Source organism: Canis lupus, chromosome 9, assembly GCF_011100685.1.
Source record: "Canis lupus familiaris isolate Mischka breed German Shepherd chromosome 9, alternate assembly UU_Cfam_GSD_1.0, whole genome shotgun sequence".
Taxonomy (NCBI): Eukaryota; Metazoa; Chordata; class Mammalia; order Carnivora; family Canidae; genus Canis; species Canis lupus.
The window spans coordinates 45764758-45784872 of NC_049230.1; the positions used below are offsets into that span (position 1 = coordinate 45764758).

Consider the following 20115-nt stretch of genomic DNA (forward strand, 5'->3'; position numbering starts at 1 on the left):
CACCAATACCTGAAGCAACCTGCTACCTGGTGCCATACGTGAATAGCACAGCCAACAGAAAACTAGGGGGAGGGGGGAGCATTTTACTCACTTCTTTAAAGGCTCTCTGTGTGAGGAGGTGACGCTTGATGCGTGACAGTGCCTCATGGGGATTGTCATAGGCTTGCTCGATCAGACCTAGCTCTTCCCTCTGAGACTGGTTTAACCGAGACTTCACACTGACAAAGAAACAGGAAAGATGAATGGGAAAACCAAGAGGAAGCCAAACCCAGAAAGGCCTAAGGCTAAACCTTCTTCCTTTGGACACTAACTGTGATGCTGTCTTCCTACTTTCACCTTCCCAAGGGAATCCTCCTACTGTACTCCTCACCTGTAAGCTTCCTTGAGCCGCTCCAAGGCCAAGATGAGCAATTTGGTGTCATGCTTGTAGGAGAGTGGGGGAAATGGGATGGGTGAAAACCTCCGGCTCTCCAACCAATGCACAGTGGTGGTATACACTGCCACCGCTTCCTCTGCTGTGATGTATGGCCCATCCTGCAAAAGACATGATAATCAACCACTGTAGCCTAATCCCTACAGAATAAGACATAGTCCAACTCTGCAATCTTCCCTCTGCCCACTCCCCATGCCTAGCCCAGCCTAAGCTGCACGACCTTCAGGTAGTTGTGCTGTCGCTCCTGTTCTGCCTTGAGATAGAGCCGAGTGAGGCGCCCCAGGTTCTTTTTGCAAACAGTCTTGTCCACAGTGGCTCCACGGCGGATTCGTTCTCGGTTATAGTGGGCAGTGTTGGTCCACCAATCAGCCTTGGCCTTCACATATCGAAGGATCATATTCTCTATGGGTGTTGGCAGCCCAGGTACCTGCAAGTACAAAAGGCACAATGAGAATGTGATAGCAGTCACACAGCTCCCAAAGGGAGTCCAGGAGTGATAATCCTAACCCCAGAGAGATGATGTCCATGCCTTCTTGGAGTGGGGCAACACCTACCTTCCAGGGAATATTGGCCTTCCAGCAGCGCCAGGCTTCACTGAGGTGCTGCAGGATCGTCCGGGCCTTGTTCTGTTTGATTCCCTCAGGCATCATGTCCAGAATGTCATGCATCACAGCTGCCCGAAGCTCCAGGTCAAAATGCGATTCCACTCGCTGCTTTGTTACAGTCTTTGCCACCCCCTTGGAGTGTCGGCCTAGAAATGAAATTTTTTTATAAGAGTTTTTAAAATTTATTTATTCAGAGAGACAGAGAAAGAGAGAAAGGCAGAGACACAGGCAGAGAGAGAAGCAGGCTCCACGCAGGGAGCCTGACGTGGGACTCGATCCCGGGTCTCCAGGATCACACCCCGGGCTGCAGGCGACGCTAAGCCGCTGCGCCACTGGGGCTGCCCAAAATGAAACTGATTAAAAGCAAGATTCATGGCTTTCAGTAAGCCTCTACTACCATGCTTCCTATTAATCATGGTTACACTGAAATCAACAAGCATAAATAGTGTCCAGGGGATCCCTGGGTGGCTCAGCGGTTTAGCACCTGCCTTCAGCCCAGGGTGTGATCCTGGAGACCCAGGATCGAGTCCCACATCAGGCTCCCTACACGGAGCCTGCTTCTCCCTCTGCCTGTGTCTCTGCCTCTCTCTGTCTCTCATGAATAAATTAATGAAGTCTTAAAAATTAAAAAAAAAGTGTCCATATGCCTAGCACATGCAAAAATGACAAACTATTTCAGACATTCACAACTACGCTTCTGAGAAATTTCCATCCTTCAAATGCAAGATAGCTTCAAGGCCCCAAAGAGAAACCAAGAAACACAACAGTAGGTCAGAATCACTAGAGAATGGGACCTACAGGCAATCCAGCAGGAAGGGATAGAATGGGAACGTAAGATCTACCTGTGAAGTGATAAAACAAACTGGACACAGAGAAAACCACTCACCTTCAAACTGTCGGGCCAGGAGGTTGCCCAGCCACCGCTCCAGCAAAGGGGTGATGCCACGCATGAAAAACAGCCAGACTCGCCAGCCAGCAGCCCAGAAGCCACAGCCAGGGCCCTTTCCTACAGGGCCCTGTGGTCCCAAGCAGTAATAAAGAACTTAGGTTAGCAATTGATTTAGAGAGCAAGAAAAAACTGCACACACAGATGGGGTCAAGAGGAACACATCTCAGGCAACAGAGGGGCAAAGAGGCAAAACTCTGGGACCTCAACATCAAAAATGGAATAAATGAGAAATTCTAACACAGAAACCAGTAACTGGGATTCTCTATTTAAAGGCAGGCTTCAATGGAAAGTGTTACAATTAATAAGGTGAGGGCAAGTAATGAAACGCTCAGAACCTTTCTCTAAATTGGTCCCCGGAAGGAACGCTGACTAGACATAAAAATTAAAATGGATCTGAGACTCGGGGTCATGAGATTGAGCCCCATATCAGGCCTCACACTCAGTGTGGACCTAGTTAAGATTCTTTTTCTCTCCCTCTGCCTTCCAAACACAATGAATGAATGAATGAATGAATGAATGAATGAATGAATGAATGAAAGAATGAACAAATGAACAAACTGGATGAAGAAAGTGAGAGTATGAGGGCAGGGTCCAACCGTATTGAAGCGGTAATAGATGAGATGCTTCAGGTCCTTGCACATGCGAATCTGCCGCATCAGCTTGTATTTGTACCGGTACATGCCCGTCAGTTGCCCCACATGGGCAAAGATATACTGCAACCCATCTGCCAGCTGCAACACAATGACTCCATCAGGCTTTAAGCTAGAGCCAGCTCCATGATCAGCTTAGGCTTCATTCAGCTTCCCTACCTAGGGCAGGGATCAGGGATACTTGGCCTCACCTGGAAGGCATCCACATTGCCCAAGCGATACTGCACATGACTGTCCACCACCAACTTGGTTAAACGCAGAACTTCTCGACACAGATGGAAAGCATTTCCAAAACGAGATTTCTTTCTTTCCTGGAGAAGGTGCCAAGAATAGAAAAAACAAACAAACAAACAAACAAACATTGATCAGTAATGGTCCCAACTGGATGTATGCCTTCCTCAGAGGACAGAGCAAAACCAGTCCATCCCTCAAGCCCAGAAGACCCTTAAAGTACAATGCAGACACCTTGGTAGTGAGGGTCTTGACAGGCTTAAGATTGAAGTTATAATCCAGATGCAGATAGTTGAGGTTTTTTCGGTGAATAAGAAGGTTGAGCATGTTGTAGCCCTGGCGGCAAACCTGAAGCCCCACCTCTACCCAGTCCAGCTTTGTGGACTGAAAGAATTTGGTAGCTTTGAAGGAACGAAACAGGTACCTGGGGTGGGAATAAGTGGAAAAGTAAGAATTAGCTTCTTGGTTAAATTTGGAACAAAAGAAGTCTGAGCAATGACCCTCAGGCACCTTACCTCTTCTTTTGGGCTTTAGGGGGCCGGTGCTTCAGGGCATTCAGCACATAGTACTTAAGAAGTTTCTGGTAGGAGACCCTCACTTTCACAGGTTGCCCAGCAGGACAATGCTCCCGATACCTGAGAAAATTAGCCAACCAGAGCTAGCCCATTTCTCCTTCTAATCCCTCTGGTAAAGACTGAATGTCAACCCAGTTGGAATTCTTTTCTCCTATACATCTACTATCATCTCCCCAGGTATTAGTCTTACCAGTTCTTGACAAGGGGGATGTCCAGGGCCCGGCGGGTACGACCAGAGCGTAGGTTGAAGGGCCTTGGGGCCCAGAGCAGGGCAATGCCATTGGCTGTATTGTCTGTGTAAAGGGGTGTGTCCTTCAGGAAGGGCTCCACAAACTCTGGGAGTTCAAACTCCTCGTCATCATCAGGTAATGGTTCCTGGCTCTGAAAGAACAACCCCCAAGGGTTCAGCTCCCACTGAACTGAACAGAGAACTGGGATGAGAGGGAAATTATCTGGGGCTGAGCACAGTGGTGCCATCTACCATGGAAACTGGGCTGCCAGACAAGAGAAGCCCTAAAGGGCCAGGGCAAAAAGGGCCAAGGGAGTAGAGAACAAGCTAGGGCCAAGCAGAAAGCAAGCATCACACCCTAACGGGCTCACCACCAAAGGCCTCCCAAAGGAGCCCCAATATGTTAAGTAAACACAAAAACTAAGCTAGAGTAGGGAGGTCTGTTAAGAACACTATAGAACATGGGTAAACATCAAAAACATTATTTCAAACCAATCAGAGGGATGTGTCTGCTTTTGGCTCTGGGCGTGATCCCAGAGTGCTGGGATCGAGTCCTATATCAGGTTCCCGTGGGGAGCCTGCCTAGATCTCTGCCCATGTCTCTGCCTTTCTGTCTCTCATGAATAAATAAATAAACTCTTAAAAAAAAAAAAAAGGCCAAAAAAAAAAAAAATAAATAAATAAAAAAAAAAAAAAGGCCAATCACAAAAGACCACATACTGAAAGATCCCATTTATATGAAACCTCCAGAAGAGGCAAATCTACAGAAAGACTAGGAGTTGACTAGGGGAGGGAAACAGCGACTGCTAATGGTATGGGAATTTCTGGGATGATGAAAAGGTTGGAAAATTGTCTGTGGATATAGCTAAACTACTCTGTGAATAAACTAAATACCACTGAATTATAAACTTTAAATGGGTGAGTTGTACGGTATGTGAACTAATAAATATATCTAATAAAAGGATTGGAAAAAATTCATAATGCAAACAGCCCTGAAATTACTATATGGAAAGTCCCAATCACAAAAACCCAGATTATACAAATAACTTAGTTTAAACCAAGCACTTTACTGACATATCAAAGCTCAAAGGGAACACTAAATAGGTAGTTCAATTTTTATTTAGTAACACTTCAGCTACAGTCAGCAAATTTCTCTTCAAAGAACTAAGATCTTGGTAGCCCGGGTGACTCAGTGGTTTAGCGCCGTCTTCAGCCCAGGGCCTGAACCTGGAGACCTGGGATGGAGTCCCATATCAGGCTCCCTGCATGAAGCCTGCTTCTCCCTCTGCCTGTGTTTCTGCCTCTCTCTCTCTCTCTCTCTCTCTCTCTCATGAATAAATAAAATCTTAAAAAAAAAGAAAAAAGAACTAAGGTCTTACCTTGACAGAGTGCCTGTGAGAAATTGGGTTGATCAAAGGATCAAAGTAGAAAGCTGGGAGATCAGGATCCTCAGTTTTGATGAACACAACATTAGGAGTGTGGTACCTAAAATAAAGGAAGAGTAATAAACTCAGGTTCTCCTGCCCTGGCCCAATATCCTCTCCCCCCTCTCCCCCTTTGCTCTAGCTCTCACCAGGTAAGGTGGACATGGTGTGGAAGGTTGTTGTACAGATAGGGAAAAGCAATCTTGTATTCAGTGCGGATAGGCTGCCGGATGATGATCTTGTTAATATCGTTGAATTCATTCCAGTCTTCATCCCTAGGGTACATTATCAAGGATGAGCAGACTAGTTGGGGAGTTTGGAAACTACAATGGCATCTCAAGGATCAAGATTAGATTTTACTCAATCCGAGGTGCCTATAATCCCTAGTATCTCCAACTTACTGGAGGTTGATGTCTCGAACAAGAGGTTCAAATTTGGGGCCTCCAGGAATGGCCATATTGAGTGCCTTGGACGTGAAGAAGGCTTTCAGATCAAAGAGATAGAAGTAGTTATCATCTACCAAGTCTGTCAGGAGCTGATTGGCCAAGCGGTATAGAGTGGACATCATGGGCAGTGTGAACTGCCAGCGCTGGTAAGTGGAACCATTCACGTACCTAGGGAAAAAAGACAGGCCTATGTCAGGTAGCCAAGCCATTCTGTCTATTGCTCACCCAGGACTCCTGGCCTTCCAAAACTTTCACAGGAGTGATAACTCCAACCATCACTCACTTCCGACTATCCCTCAATGGCTGGTGGTCATAAAACCAGTCCAACACAGGAGCATCCTCTTCAGGGTCCAGCTCTAGCTGAATGGCCTCCAGTGGTTCAACATCCAAGATATTGTCAGCATAGTCCAAAGGTGGCTCCTCATCATCAAAAGGGGGGAAACGCATCCTCTTGAAATGCCTTCTGTCTCTTTTTTCTCGACGCATCATAATCCACATTGACCTAAAAGCCAGCAATTTCACACTATGGTTTCTACCCGCTGCCCCCAACCAGCACCCCCACCATCAACAACAACCATATTCTAGCCCTTCTCACCCCCACTGGGAGATGTAGACAGGCTCAATGACCCAGGGAATCTCATTGACAAAAGAAATGGCTCCAGTGATGTGGTACAGCACAGGTACATCCCGAATCTGCTCCCAAGGCATAGGCATGTTCTCCAGCAGTTTGAGGACTGCATGGGGCATGTATTTCAGGGCACTGCAACATTAGGGAGAGAGAAGATTATAAATGACAAAGCTGTTGTTACCTGTGCCATGCAGAGAAGCCACATGGTGTCATAGTACCACATTCCACAGAAAAGTCTGCCTTACAGTCCAAACTTAGCATACAGGAATCCTGTCTCTCCCTCTGCAATTGTGCCAGTCTTCCTCTTAAACTGCACAGTTCCAATATTGGGTTTCTGTCCCTCTGTATCAACAACTGTCCCTCTAAAGACAGCTTTTGAGCTATTACACATTCTATACTATCTTCCTATAAGTAATAATGAAATATTCATCATAAAATACTCATCATTATACCCATCTTTCCCACATCTGTCAGGCCACTAGACTGTAAGATCCAGAAAGGCCATTACTGCCTATTCATTGCTATATCCCTAGCACCTACCACAGCTTTCAAAATAATATTTTTTATAAACAAACATCTATGGCTCCTTTTTTAAAGATTTATTTGAGATAGAACATGAGAGACAGCACAAGCAGGCCCCCCGCTGAGCCGGAAGCCCAATGTGGGGTTCCATCCCAGGACCCCGGAATCATGACCTGAGCCGAAGGCAGACGCCCAACTGAGCCACTCAGGTGTCCCTTTGTTTTTCTTCTTAACGACAATATTACAACAGTTTATTAAGTGGCTAACGTTTTCCTGTCCAAATGGAAAAGAGATTTACTAAGGCACTTATACATGTATTCACTCAGCTTGGGGCCACAGAAAAGAGCATAGAAGCCTCACGAATTAAATATCCTGAACCTCAGGACTAGTCACTGCTAAGTTAAAGGCAACAAGAATGTAGTGTCCTATTATGGGTTTCAACCCATTCAAAGACGGGCATCTTATAGCTCCAACAGGACAAATTAATGTCAGGTCAAGAAAAAAACTCAGGGCAATCAAGAGAATAACTAAAGATCTGAAAGTTATCACAGAATCCTAGTTTTTTTTCCTCTCTCTCTCTTTTTTTATAACCACCGAGATGGGGTGTCATAGAGGATTCCTGTCCCAAAATGACAGAGCAGCTATCCAGGACTGCAACCTATGGGACAAGGATAAGGAAGAGGGACCAAAGTTGGGAATGAAAGAATTCCAAGAGGTTCCTTACCCCAAGTAAACCCTTTTGTCATGGCGAAACTTCCTGTTGGTCATGTCTCCATGGTCTCGAATGATCTTCCTAACGTGTTCTGGGGGCATGTCTTCTTTCTGAGCATCCACAAATCCAAACTTTCGCTTTTCTGCATAGCGCTTGGCCTGTAATTGCTGCCATTTTCGGGCTACAAAGACACCTCAGTTTATTTATTTATTTTTTATTTATTTATTTTTATTTTTTATTTATGATGGTCACAGAGAGAGAGAGAGAAAGAGGCAGAGACATAAGCAGAGGGACAAGCAGCCTCCATGCACCGGGAGGCAGACGTGGGATTCGATCCCGGGTCTCCAGGATCGTGCCCTGGGCCAAAGGCAGGCGCCAAACCGCTGCGCCACCCAGGGATCCCGACACCTCAGTTTAAATAACTGCACACTCTTAGTTGAATCAGTCCCATGTCTTGCCACAGGGTAAGCCCCTGTCAGGATATAGGAGTTAGGGGTGGGCGTAGAACAGGAGCACTCTTTGCCAAGTCTCTTATCTCACTGTGCTTTATTTTCCTTTATCACATTTATGATTGTCTGACTTTTTTTTTTTTTACAGATTCTTAAGTTTTGTTTTGGTTTTTTTTTTCACTGCCTGCAAATAACAGACACCTCTGCACACTTAATTAGATGACAAAAGGAGCCAAAGGTGAGTTGACACCTAATGCTCTGACACTTGCCAAAACGAGTTAAGGAGGCAAACCCGCTGCGCGCACGCGCACAGCCGCCCTAAGCCGCCGGGCCCACAGGCGCCCTCCCGCACGCGTTCTTCACCTTTCTCTTGCAGCTTCTCCTCCGACATGTAGTCCGGCAATGGGGCTAGAGGGCCGGGCACCGGGTTACCCGGCCCTCGGTAAGGAAATACTCCAGCCATTCCCGGAGAGTCTGGGGGACAGAGAAAGAAAAAATGTAACGAGAAGCGGCGCTCGAGCCCAGCAGGAACGCGCCGACACCGCGGTCTGCAGTCCCGCTGTGCTCAGAGTACGTCCAGTCCGGCCCATCCCGACGTCCCGGCCGTCCAGCCCGACCCCACACGCCTCCCGCGGCCCAGCCCTTGAAGCCCACCACGCACCCCCACAGGCCCTCACACAGACGGCCGCTTTCTTCGCAGCGCAATGGCGGCACTCCTACGTCTGTCGCGCGTTCCCAACGCCGGGAAGTACGCAACTCTTGTTCAGCAGTTGACCCAATAGGCGCCCGTGTGCTCAGACGGATTAGAGAGCTCACCAATTAGAATACGTGTACAAGCGCCGACGGGGCCAGAGGGGGCGGGTCCATAGGCGGAAAGCTTAGAACGCAAGAGGGTGGAGTCCGGTAGGCGCTAGCCCCGCCTCCCGCTTTTTTCAGGCTGCCTTAGAGACCTGGAGTAAAGGGACCTCGCCTTCCAGTCAGCAACTGATGTCCTATCAGGCAAAGACCCTATTTTTTTTTTTTTTTTCAAAATTTTTTTTAATTTATTTATTTATGATAGTCACAGAGAGAGAGAGAGAGGCAGAGACACAGGCAGAGGGAGAAGCAGGCTCCATGCACCGGGAGCCCGACATGGGATTCGATCCCGGGTCTCCAGGATCGCGCCCTGGGCCAAAGGCAGGCGCTAAACCACTGCGCCACCCAGGGATCCCGAAGACCCTATTTTTGAAAAACAAATTTGTTAAAATCTGCACATTACACTGTGTCTACGTTCACAAATGTAGACTTGAGGTCTGCGAGCTCCGAGTCCATCAGTCCTTTTCTTCGTTCATACATTCATTCATCAAGCCATCATTTACTGAGTGTTCAGTATGCATTAGGGATTGGAATTGCAGCAGGGGAGAAAGCCAAGCTCCTGGAGCTCATAGAGAGGCGGGGAGGTCAAGTAACCCAAAATCTAGGCAGCCCGGGTGGCTCAGCTGTTTAGCGCTGCCTTTCAGCCCAGGGCGTGATCCTGGAGACCCGGGTTCGTGTCCCTCGTCAGACTCCCTGCATGGAGCCTGCTTCTCCCTCTGCCTGTGTCTCTGCCTCTCTCTGTCTCTGTCTTTCATGATTAAATAAATAAAATCTTAAAAAAAAAAAAAGTAACCCAAAATCTTACAATGCAATGTGATGAGAATTTGGGGTAGGGCATTTAACCCTGGCTGTGAAGTCAAAGGGTTAGAATATGAACTTAGGGCAACTCGGATGGCTCAGCGGTTTAGCGCCGCCTTTGGCCCAGGGTGTGATCCTGGAGACCCGGAATCGAGTCCCACATCAGGATCCCTGAATGGAGCCTGATTTCTCTCTCTGCCTCTGTGTGTGTGTGTCTCATGAATAAATAAATAAAATCTTTTTTAAAAAATAGAAAATGAACTTAGAAAAATAAAGAAGCCGTAGGGAACAGAATTGCTCGGTGTCCTTACCTCTCCCTCTCCATTCCTCTTCTCTCTGGCAGTGATTACATTATGGAGTATATAGTGGACACCTTATAAATGCTTCTCGTTTCTTTGAGGCTCTGCCTATGTCTTGCTGCCTGAATTGCGCTGATATCCTGCCATCCTTGTTCCACTTTCTATGTCTTATTCCATCCCAACAACTTTAAATCTTAGTCAACAGGTAAGTTTGTTTGAATTCACACAGTTTATTGTGGAGGATGCAGAGGAATTATAACCCACACACCCTCTCAATCTAGTTGAGAATTTAGGACTCAAAAGTGAAATAATTAGAGAAAAATGCAAAGGGGAGTTCAGGCAAGGGCTGGCTGGTGTGGAGGTTCACACAGGTCACAGAAAGGAGAGGAGCATTAGTAAAGATTTGATGGAAATGGGTGGATGTGGAGGATTTATCCCATCAGGGATAAAGAAAGTGGAAGGAAAAAGGAACCCCAGGTGGTGGGAACTGCTAGAGTTGGGAGTTTAGAAAGAAGAACCAATATGGCATGCTCTGAAAACAGCCAATCAGCCTGGCAGCAGTAGAAATTCCACCATCATCATTATTATGTTCGTCATTGTCATGAAGTTCTTCAATTTGTATAAGGTTCACTTCTGTGAACTTGTGCTAGGTATTGTTCTAAACCCTGGTAATAGGGGATCCCTGGGTGGTGCAGTGGTTTGGCGCCTGCCTTTGGCCCAGGACGCGATCCTGGAGACCTGGGATCGAATCCCACGTCGGGCTCCTGGTGCATGGAACCTGCTTCTCCCTCTGCCTGTGTCTCTGCCTCTCTCTCTCTCTCTCTGTGTGTGACTATCATAAATTAAAAAAATATTTAAATAAAAATATAAATATTCTGTAAAAAAAATAAAAAATAAACCCTGGTAATATCCTAGCATAGTCTATAGTTTTGTTAAAAGCACCAATATCAGGATGCCTGGGTGGCTCAGTGGTTGAGTGTCTGCCTTTGGCTCAGGGTGCAATCCCAGAGTCCTGGGATTGAGTCCCATATTGGGCTTCCTGCATGGAGCCTGCTTCTCCCTCTGCCTGTGTCTCTGCCTCTCTCTGTGTGTGTATCTCATGAATAAATGTTTAAGTAATCTCTACAGTCAGTGTGGAGCTCAAATTCACAACCCCAAAATCAAGAGTCCTGCTCTCCACTGACTGAGTCAGCCAAGTGCGCCTGTACTTTTTCTAGACAGCATTATTGAGATATAATTTGCATTTTATAAAGTTCACCAGTTTAAGCTATACAATCCAATGATTTTTATCATATTTATAGAGTCATGCAATTATCATTACTATTTAGTTCCAGAACATTCTCATCATCACAAAAAGAAACCTTGTACCCATTAGTATTCACTGCCCATTTCCTCCTATTCCTCAGCCCTAGGCAACCACTAATCTACTTTCTGACTCTATAGTTTTGCCTGATCTAGATATTTCTTATAATTAGTATCATAGAATAGTGATATTTTGTGACTGGCTTCTTTTACTTAGTGTGCTTTTAAGGTTCATCCTCAAAATACACACACATACACATCCATATGCATATATGTATATACACATATATACATATATATATATAATGTTCTTTGGAGAGATGTCTATTCAGACCTTTGCCTATATTAAAATTGGATTATCTTTTTATTATTGAGTTCTGGAAGTTCTATATCCTAGATACAAGTCCCTGTCATTTACCTGATATGCAAAATTTTTCTTTCATTCTTAGGGTTATCTTTTCATTTTCTTGATGGTGTTCTTTGAAGAACAAAAGGTTTTTATTTTGGATAAAAAGCTCCATCTACCAAATCTTCTATCGCTTATGATTTTGGTGACAAATCCTAGAAATTATTTTCTAATCTCCACTCACAAAAATATACTCCTATATTTCGTTTTGTTTTTTTAAGATTGATTTATTTATTCATGAGAGACACAGAGAGGGAAGCAGAGACATAAAGAGAGGGAGAAGCAGGTTCTCTGTGGGGAGCCCAACTCAGGACTTGATCCTAGGACCCCGGGATCACACCCTGAGTGGAAGGCAGACTCTCAACTGCTGAGCTACCCAGGCATGCACTTATGTTTTCTTCTAAGAGTTTTATAGTTTTAGCTCTTGCATGTTCTATGATTCACATTCAGTTAGTTTTTGTGTGTGGTGTGAGACAGGGGTCTAAATGCATTCTTTTGCATCTATTGTTTTAGCACCATTTATTAAAAAGACTACTTTTCCCCTTTGAATTGTTATGGCCCTTTTGTCAAAAATCTGTTGACCAAAAAAAAAAAAAAAAAATCAGTTGACCATTTGTTTCTTGACACTTTTTATTCCACTGACATATATCTTTTTTTTTTTTTTAAGATTTATTTATTTATTCATGACAGAGAGAGAGAGAGAGAGAGAGGCAGAGACACAGGCAGAGGGAGAAGCAGGCTCTGCGCAGGGAGCACGACGGGACTCAATCCTGGGGCCCCAGGATCACACCCTGGGCCAAAGGTGGCGCCAAACCTCTGGGCCACCGGGGCTGCCCTCTATCTTTTATCCTTATGCTCTCTGTGCCGTTTTTGCAATTTTCATATGAGTCTAAAATTATTTCAAAATAAAAAATTAATAAATCAATAAGCTAATTTAATCCTCAAAACAACCATACAGATAGTTAATATCCCTATTTTACTGATAAGAGGGCCAAGCTCAGAATGATTGAGTCATCTGCCTTGGGTCACATGGTTAATTACATAAAATATGTGTCAGGTTCTAACAACTTTATATACATTAGTTCATTTAATGGTCACAATAATCCAACAAAGTAGTTGCTGTTATTAGCCCTATTTATAGATGAAGAAACTGAAGGTCAAAGAAGCCCCTTGCTCAAGACCTTTACCCCACAGAGTGAATAATAGAGACTTCATCTCACCATAAGGTACTGTATCTAGAATTTATGCAGTTTTTGTTTGTTTGTTTGTTTGTTTAGCAAACTCTGCCCCCCCATATGGGGCTTGAACTCATGACCCTGAGATTAATAGTTATATATTCTACCAACTGAGCCAGCTAGGTGTCCCTGGAGCTTATGTTCTTTTTTTTTTTTTTAAGTTTTGCATTTTTTTTCAAAGATTTATTTATTTATTTATTTATTCATGATAGACATAGAGAGAGAGAGAGAGAGAGGCAGAGACACAGGCAGAGGGAGAAGCAGGCCCCATGCCGGGAGCCTGACGCGGGATTCGATCCCAGGACTCCAGGATCACGCCCTGGGCCAAAGGCAGGCGCTAAACCACTGAGCCACCCAGGGATCCCCTGGAGCTATGTTCTTAACCATACTGCTATATCATCTCTTGTGGTCATGATAAGAAGCATAATGTTGGATGGGAAGATTTGGCCTAAGCTGTAGTTAGTCTTGAATTCCAGAGCTTTGGCAGCATTTTGACTTTTTTTGCCAGCGATTTGATCTATTTGCCAATGTTTTCCAAGCTTTTTCTTTTAAAGCTGGAAAACATTTTTGTAAATGGAAAAACTTACAAGTGAAGAAACTTTCAGACTTAGAGTTAAGAACTTCTCTTAAGGTCTCTTAACTGGTCAAATATAGTCAGAGTTAGTCTGATGAAGTTCAGTTGAGTAGCAAAGTGACAAAGCCAAGAACAGATCTGAACAGAACATATTACCTGCTGTTATTATGGACCATTCATTACAGCCAAACCAGTCTCCTCATTGTTTATAGAGTTTAAAACTGGACTTGGAGAGGTGCCTGGGTGGCTCAGTTGGTTGGGCATCTGCCTTTGGCTCAGGTCATGATCTCAGGCTCATGGGATTGAGTCTTGCTCAGCAGGGATTCTGCTTTTCCCTCTTCCTTTATCCACCCCCCTCAACAAGTGTTCTCTCAAATAAAATCTTAAGAAAAACCTGAACTTGGAGGTGACTGTGAGCCATATAAATGAAGAAGTCCTCTGGCTAGAAGTATGTAAGTGTTGAGTCTAGGAGCTCAGGCTAAATATTCAATCAACAGACCAAAGCTGACACTAAAGCCATAAAAAGAATGACAGAGGGGTGCCTGGGTGACTCAGTTGGTTAAGTGTCTGCCTTAGGCTCAGGTCATGATCACAGGATCCTGGGATGGAGCCCTGATAGAGCTTGTTGCTCAGCAGGGAGTCTGTTTCTCCCTCTCTCTGCCTGTTGCTCCCTCTGCTTGTGCTCTACCCCACCTCTCCATCAAATAATAAATAAAATCTTAAAAAAAAAAAAAAAAAAAGAATGACAGACAGATGAGGAAGTCTGGAGACACAGTCTGGAACAGGAGGATACCATAAAAAGCCAGGAAAGTAATAGCTGGAAAGGTTGGGAGAGGCCCACAGGAAGGAAGAGCTTTAAGAAAAGGAAGCTCTCTACTGTGTTAGATGATCCAAGAAGTAGAGGAAGACTGAGAGAGGACACAATCTTGACAAGAAAGAATTCTCTGACCGAGGAGAGTAGCTTCAGAAAAATAGTGGGACAGTAAGTTTCCTGGTTGCCAAAGAGGTTCATTAAACAACGGAGGCAATGGGAATCAACCATTCATTTGAAAATTTAGGCAGAACAGAAAAACAAGAATTTGGACTATAGCAAGAAGGTTAAGAGAAATTGAGATAAGGAGGAAGGTAGATTAGAATAATAGAACCGGGGATGTCTGGGTGGCTCATGGTTGAGCATCTACCTTTGGCTCAGGGTGTGATCCCCGAGTCCTGGGATTGAGTTCCACATTGGGCTCCCTGCATGGAGCCTGCTTCACCCTCTGCCTGTGTCTCTGCCTCTCTGTCTGTGTGTGTCTTTCATGAATGAATAAATAAAATCTTAAAAAAAAAAAAAGAAAAAAAAAGATTCATAGAACTGGCAGAGGGGTGCCTGGGTCACTTAATCAGGTGAGCATCGGTTTCAGCTCAGGTCATGATTTCTGGGTCATGGCAGGATACAGAAGACAGACCATCAGACCAAGGCTATGCCTGCTGGGAGCTTGTATTCTAGAGGGGATATTAAATAGCTAGTTATACAGTTAATGTATTTAGTTTCAGTTTTTACAAAGTTATATAGTCTCATAGAATTTGTTACAAAGAACAGCTGCCTATGTTCCCTCTGCTCATTTTTTCCCTCCCCAAAGAAAACCACTTTCATCAATTTTAGCTAATCTTTTTGGTGTTTATTTTTATATCTCTAAATAAGTGTGTAATGCTACTTTTTTTTTTTTTTTTTTTTAATAGGCTCCACGACCAACATGGGGCTCAAACTCAGGATCCTGAGAGTGTCACATGCTGTGCTGAATGAGCCCGACAGGTTCTCCTGTATCACTATTTTGGATCTTTTGCTTTTAGAGGTTATTTGAAAATGGAGGTCCAACTCTCTCCCTAACCTGCCATATATATGTATATCTTTTCCACTACCCCATTCTCCCAATCTGGTTATATAACAATTTTGTCAAGATTAATGAGCAATGTTAATGTAATTGTGCATGCAGTAAAAACAGCTAGCCCTTATACTCTGTGTTAGGTGTTTTTCTAAGCACATTACATATGTTAATTAATTTAATTCTCATGATAATCCTATCATTGTCATTCCATTGTGCAGATGAGGATACTGGGGCACAGAAAAATCAGGTAACTTGCCCAAGTCCACGTAGCTAATAAATGGCAGGTCTGGGATTGAAATCCAAGCAATCTGGCTCTAGCAGCCACAACCCAAGGTTCCCTCCCCAGCTCCTGTGGGAGCAGTACTGGACTGAGTACCCAGCCTCTGAGATAGATACTCCTTTATTTCCTGACTCCTCAGGAACAGAGGACTGTGCCAAGCCTGACCTCTTGGATAGACATTTCCCTCTTGCTAAGGATCCAGGGTGTAGAGGAGAATCTACACTTCCCTTGAATCTTCCCCCTAAGTTATCACCTCTCCTGTCCCCTGTTTAGTGCATCCACCTCCAGCTACCATTTGTGTTATCTATAATGAGTAATTTATATGAGGGTTTTTTGTTTATTTTTTTAAGATTTTATTTATTTCGGGCAGCCTGGGTGGCTCAGCAGTTTAGCGCCACCTTCAGCCCAAGGTGTGATCCTGGAGACCCAGGATCGAGTCCCACCTCAGGCTCCCTGCATGGAGCCTGCTTCTCCCTCTGCCTGTCTCTCTCTCTCTCTCTGTCTCTAGTAAATAAATAAAATCGTTTTAAAAAAAGATTGTATTTATTTATTCAAGAGAGACACAGAGAGGCAGAGAGAGAAGCAGGCTCCATGCAGAGAGCCAGATGCGGGACTCGATCTGGAGATTCCAGGATCACACCCTGACCCAAAGGCAGTTGTCCAACCGCTAAGCCACCAAGGTGTCCCTGTATGAGGTTTTTTTTTTTTTTTTTTTTTTTTTATGATAGTCACACAGAGAGAGAGAGAGAGGCAGAGACATAGGTAGAGGGAGAAGCAGACTCCATGCACCGGGAGCCTGACGTGGGATTCTATCCCGGGTCTCCAGGATCGCGCCCTGGGCCAAAGGCAGGCGCCAACCCGCTGCGCCACCCAGGGATCCCCCTGTATGAGGTTTTAATGTAAACAAACAAACAAAAAAAACCCACAACCAACAAAAAAACCTGAAAAACCAAACAAAAAAACTTTATTATGTCTATTATACAAATCATATGCACAGATTTACCCCTCATTCATGTAGTACACTATGATTGCATTTCCTTTCTTATTTTTTTTATTATTTTTTAATTTTTTATGATAGGCACACAGTGAGAGAGAGAGAGGCAGAGACACAGGCAGAGGGAGAAGCAGGCTCCATGCACCGGGAGCCCGACGTGGGATTCGATCCCGGGTCTCCAGGATCGCGCCCCGGGCCAAAGGCAGGCGCTAAACCGCTGCGCCACCCAGGGATCCCTGCATTTCCTTTCTTAAGCAACAGTTCATTTTGTCTATAACTAACAGAAGCATCTGCTCAGTTTTCTTTCTTTTTTTCTTTTTTCTTTTTTTTATAAATTTTTATTTATTTATGATAGGCAGAGGGAGAAGCAGGCTCCATGCACCGGGAGCTTGACGTGGGACTCGATCCCGGGTTTCCAGGATCGCGCCCTGGGCCAAAGGCAGGCGCTAAACCGCTGCGCCACCCAGGGATCCCATCTGCTCAGTTTTCTATAGATTCTTTGGCAACTACTGCCCTGGCTCCTCATTAGACTTTAAATGTCTTCTCAAAAAAAAAAAAAAAAAAAAAAAAAAAAAAAAAAAAAAAAAGACTTTAAATGTCTTCTCAAATATGCAGACATATAAGGTAGACTATCGGTTTCACCTACCGCCCCCCCCATAAAAAAAGTATCTTCCAGAGCTTTATGACCTGCTGTAGTATGTACCTGTTTCCTTCTCTTCTTGCTTATTGTACAGCTCTCTTCCCAGGATCCCCATTCATCATCATTCTGGTAAGACATTTCTTCTCTTTTATCTTGATTCTCCTGTTTTCTTCATCTGTGTGTTCCTCATTCTTGTTTAACTCCCTCTTTTTGGTGTATCCTCTAATAGCTTTCTGAGAAGGGTGCATGGAAATTAAATTAAATTAAACCTTCACACTTGCTTGGTAGTTTGGCTGGGTATCAAATTCTAGTTTGAAATAATTTTCCTTCAAATTTTTGGTGACATCACTCCATTACCTTTTATTTAAAAAAAAATTATTTATTTATTCATAGAGATGCAGAGAGAGAGAGAGGCAGAGACACAGAGGGAGAAGCAGGCTCCATGCAGAGAGCCTAACGTGGGACTCGATCTCACGCCATGGGCTGCAGGTGGCACTGAACCGCTGCGCCACCAGGGCTGCCCTCCATTACCTTTTAGCTTTCAGTGTGCTATTTAGAAGTCCAAAGTCATTTTTATTCCCAGTGTTTGTATATAACTTTCCCTCCTCTCTAAAACATTAATCTCAATGCCCTGAAACTTACTTTTGATGTTGCTTGATGTAAATCTAGTTTCTTTCCCTGGTCCTGGAATTCCACAGATCTTTCAATATATAGTGACTGTAAGTCATGTTCTTTGGTTTTGAGGAATCTTCTTTCATTACTTTACTAATGAATTTCTTTCTCTTTTTTCTTAGTTCTCTCTTTCTGGGACTCCCATTATTATATTTTAAGTAAACTCTATGCTTAACATGGGGCTTGAACTCATAATCCTGAGATCAAAAGTAGCATGCTCTACTGCCTGATCCAGCCAGGCACCCCTTCCCATTATTTTGATGTGGGGTCTCCTGGACTAGTCCCGTGATGGTCTCATCTTTTTCTGTCCTAATTATGGAAGATTTGCTCAACTTTATCTTCTAACTCTTCTATGAATTTTTCATTTCCATTACTACATTTAATTTCAAAGTATTATTTTTGGTTTTCTCTGAATGCTTCCCCCCTCCCCCAGTATGTTCTTATTTCATGGTTACAATATATTCCCTGGTATCTTTGAGGGAAACCATAAGAGCTTTCCTGAAGTTTTATTCTCCCTGCATAGTCTCTGCTTTCTGTGTGTTTTCCCCGTTTTTCTTTTTCTTTTACCATATATACCATGTTAGAGGCTTTCCTCAAATGTGCATAATTGGTTCTTTTTTAAAATTTTAAAAACATTTTATTTATTCATGAGAGACACACAGAGAGAGGCAGAGACATAGGCAGAGGGAGAAGTAGGCTCCCTGCAGGGAGCCCAATGTGGGACTCCATCCCAGGATCCTGGGATCACACCCTGAGCCAAAGGCAGGTGCTCAACCACTGAGTCACCCATGTGCCCATGGTTCTTCAACTAAATTTAAAGTAAGTGCTTCCAATGAAAAGTACAGAGATTTCACCTAATTATAGGGGGGAGGGTCATGGATATCTCTTTGGGAAAAGACATAGTGGAAATAAGCACTGAAAAGTGAGAATGTAGAAAAGAAAAAGAAAAGTGAGAGTGTATAAGATTCAAAGTGTGGGGTAGGAGAAGGGGAGCCAGAAAGAGGAGAGCAGGGGATGATGGGAAGCCTACTAGGCATTGGCCATTACCTGTGCAAGGTCCTGAGAAAGAAAGAGTGAAACAGTGAAACACAAAGCACCATGAGTCTGGAGAGTAGACAAGGAGAGATCATGCAGAATACTATAAGTCACATCATGAGTCATGCCTTTATCTTAAAAAGAAGGAGGAGCACCTGGATGGTATCAAGCAAGGGAAGGACATGATCCGGTTTGCATTTTAACAACCACAGACAGGCCGCTACATAGAGAATAGTCATGAAATCATCATCATGTCACCCGAACTAAAGATGACAATGACTATGGGATCCCTGTGGGGCTCAGCAGTTTAGTGCCGCCTCCGGCCCAGGGCCTGATCCTGGAGACCCGGGATCAAGTCCTGTGTCTGGCTCCCTGCATAGAGTCTGCTTCTCCCTCTGCCTGTGCCTCTGCCCCCCTCCCCCCCACTCTGTGTCTCTCATGAATAAATAAATAAAATATAAAATAAGATGACGATGACTTTGACCAGAGTGGGAAAGCAGAGATAGAAAGGAATGAATGGATGTGGAATCCACTGAGACTGGATGATTAATCAGATATGTGAGTATGGGGTGCGAGGTGGGGTGATATGCTTGAGGATGATTCTAAATTCCTGACTTACACAGTGAGCTGATGGCAGTGCTATGCACAGACTGGGAGAATCCTAGAAAGGCTGCAGGTTTGGGAAGAAAGATCCTGAGTTAGCTTCTGGACAAGCTAACTCAGAATACAACAATCCCATCCTCTATACATCACTGGTTTTTCTCTGTTCTGGATGATCCGTTTCTGTATTTCTTACCTCTAGCTTCCTTCCTCTGGATGACTCTTCTTTTCCAATTTCCCACCTTGACAAAATCCTGGTTGCAGGTTTCCCATAACCAGGGATTTGGCTTGTTTATTCAACAGTATAAATACTTTATAAATACTTGTTGAAAGGAGAAATAAAGAAAAATGAAGTGTGCCAGTGATAGTTGGAGCTACAGAATAAATTTTTTTTTGAACATTTTTATTTATTTATGACAGTCACAGAGAGAGAGAGAGGCAGGGACATAGGCAGAGGGAGAAGCAGGCTCCATGCACCAAGAGCCCGATGTGGGACTCGATCCAAGGTCTCCAGGATCGCGCCCTGGGCCAAAGGCAGGCGCCAAACCGCTGCGCCACCCAGGGATCCCTGGAGCTACAGAATAAAATGGCACATCTTCCTGGATGGTAAAACTGACAATCTCACTTGACATTTTGTAAAAAATACTTATTTTATTTATTTTTTAAAGAGTTATTTATTGGGGATTCCTGGGTGGCTCAGCGGT

The 20115-nt window shown here is 44.2% G+C and overlaps 1 protein-coding gene and 1 long non-coding RNA gene across 4 annotated transcripts in view; one reads left to right on the forward strand and one right to left on the reverse strand.

Moving 5' to 3' along the window:
• Positions 1-8664, reverse strand: part of PRPF8 (pre-mRNA processing factor 8) — a 29368-nt gene extending 20704 nt beyond the window's left edge. Inside the window, exons 1-18 of one of the 2 annotated variants that reach the window (XM_038548476.1) lie at positions 8515-8664; positions 8217-8327; positions 7417-7585; positions 6138-6302; positions 5826-6044; positions 5498-5710; positions 5246-5371; positions 5052-5157; positions 3634-3824; positions 3384-3503; positions 3103-3292; positions 2829-2948; positions 2584-2718; positions 1925-2054; positions 988-1184; positions 654-860; positions 371-534; positions 92-218 (exon numbers count right to left, since the gene is read on the reverse strand). In XM_038548476.1, the coding sequence (XP_038404404.1) occupies positions 92-218; positions 371-534; positions 654-860; positions 988-1184; positions 1925-2054; positions 2584-2718; positions 2829-2948; positions 3103-3292; positions 3384-3503; positions 3634-3824; positions 5052-5157; positions 5246-5371; positions 5498-5710; positions 5826-6044; positions 6138-6302; positions 7417-7585; positions 8217-8316 (2679 nt within the window). In that variant the 5' untranslated portion in view covers positions 8317-8327; positions 8515-8664. The remainder of the gene's footprint in view (positions 1-91; positions 219-370; positions 535-653; positions 861-987; positions 1185-1924; positions 2055-2583; positions 2719-2828; positions 2949-3102; positions 3293-3383; positions 3504-3633; positions 3825-5051; positions 5158-5245; positions 5372-5497; positions 5711-5825; positions 6045-6137; positions 6303-7416; positions 7586-8216; positions 8328-8514) is intronic. The other variant, XM_038548477.1, reaches the window with a different exon arrangement.
• Positions 8172-15330, forward strand: LOC102155368. Of its 2 annotated transcripts, none has more exons than XR_005364762.1 (3): positions 8172-8601; positions 9850-10010; positions 15045-15330. It is a non-coding gene; the product is annotated as an uncharacterized LOC102155368 (long non-coding RNA). The 2 variants fall into 2 exon arrangements; XR_005364763.1 differs by lacking the exon at positions 8172-8601 and adding an exon at positions 8724-8756.
• The last annotated feature ends 4785 nt before the right edge of the window (positions 15331-20115 follow it).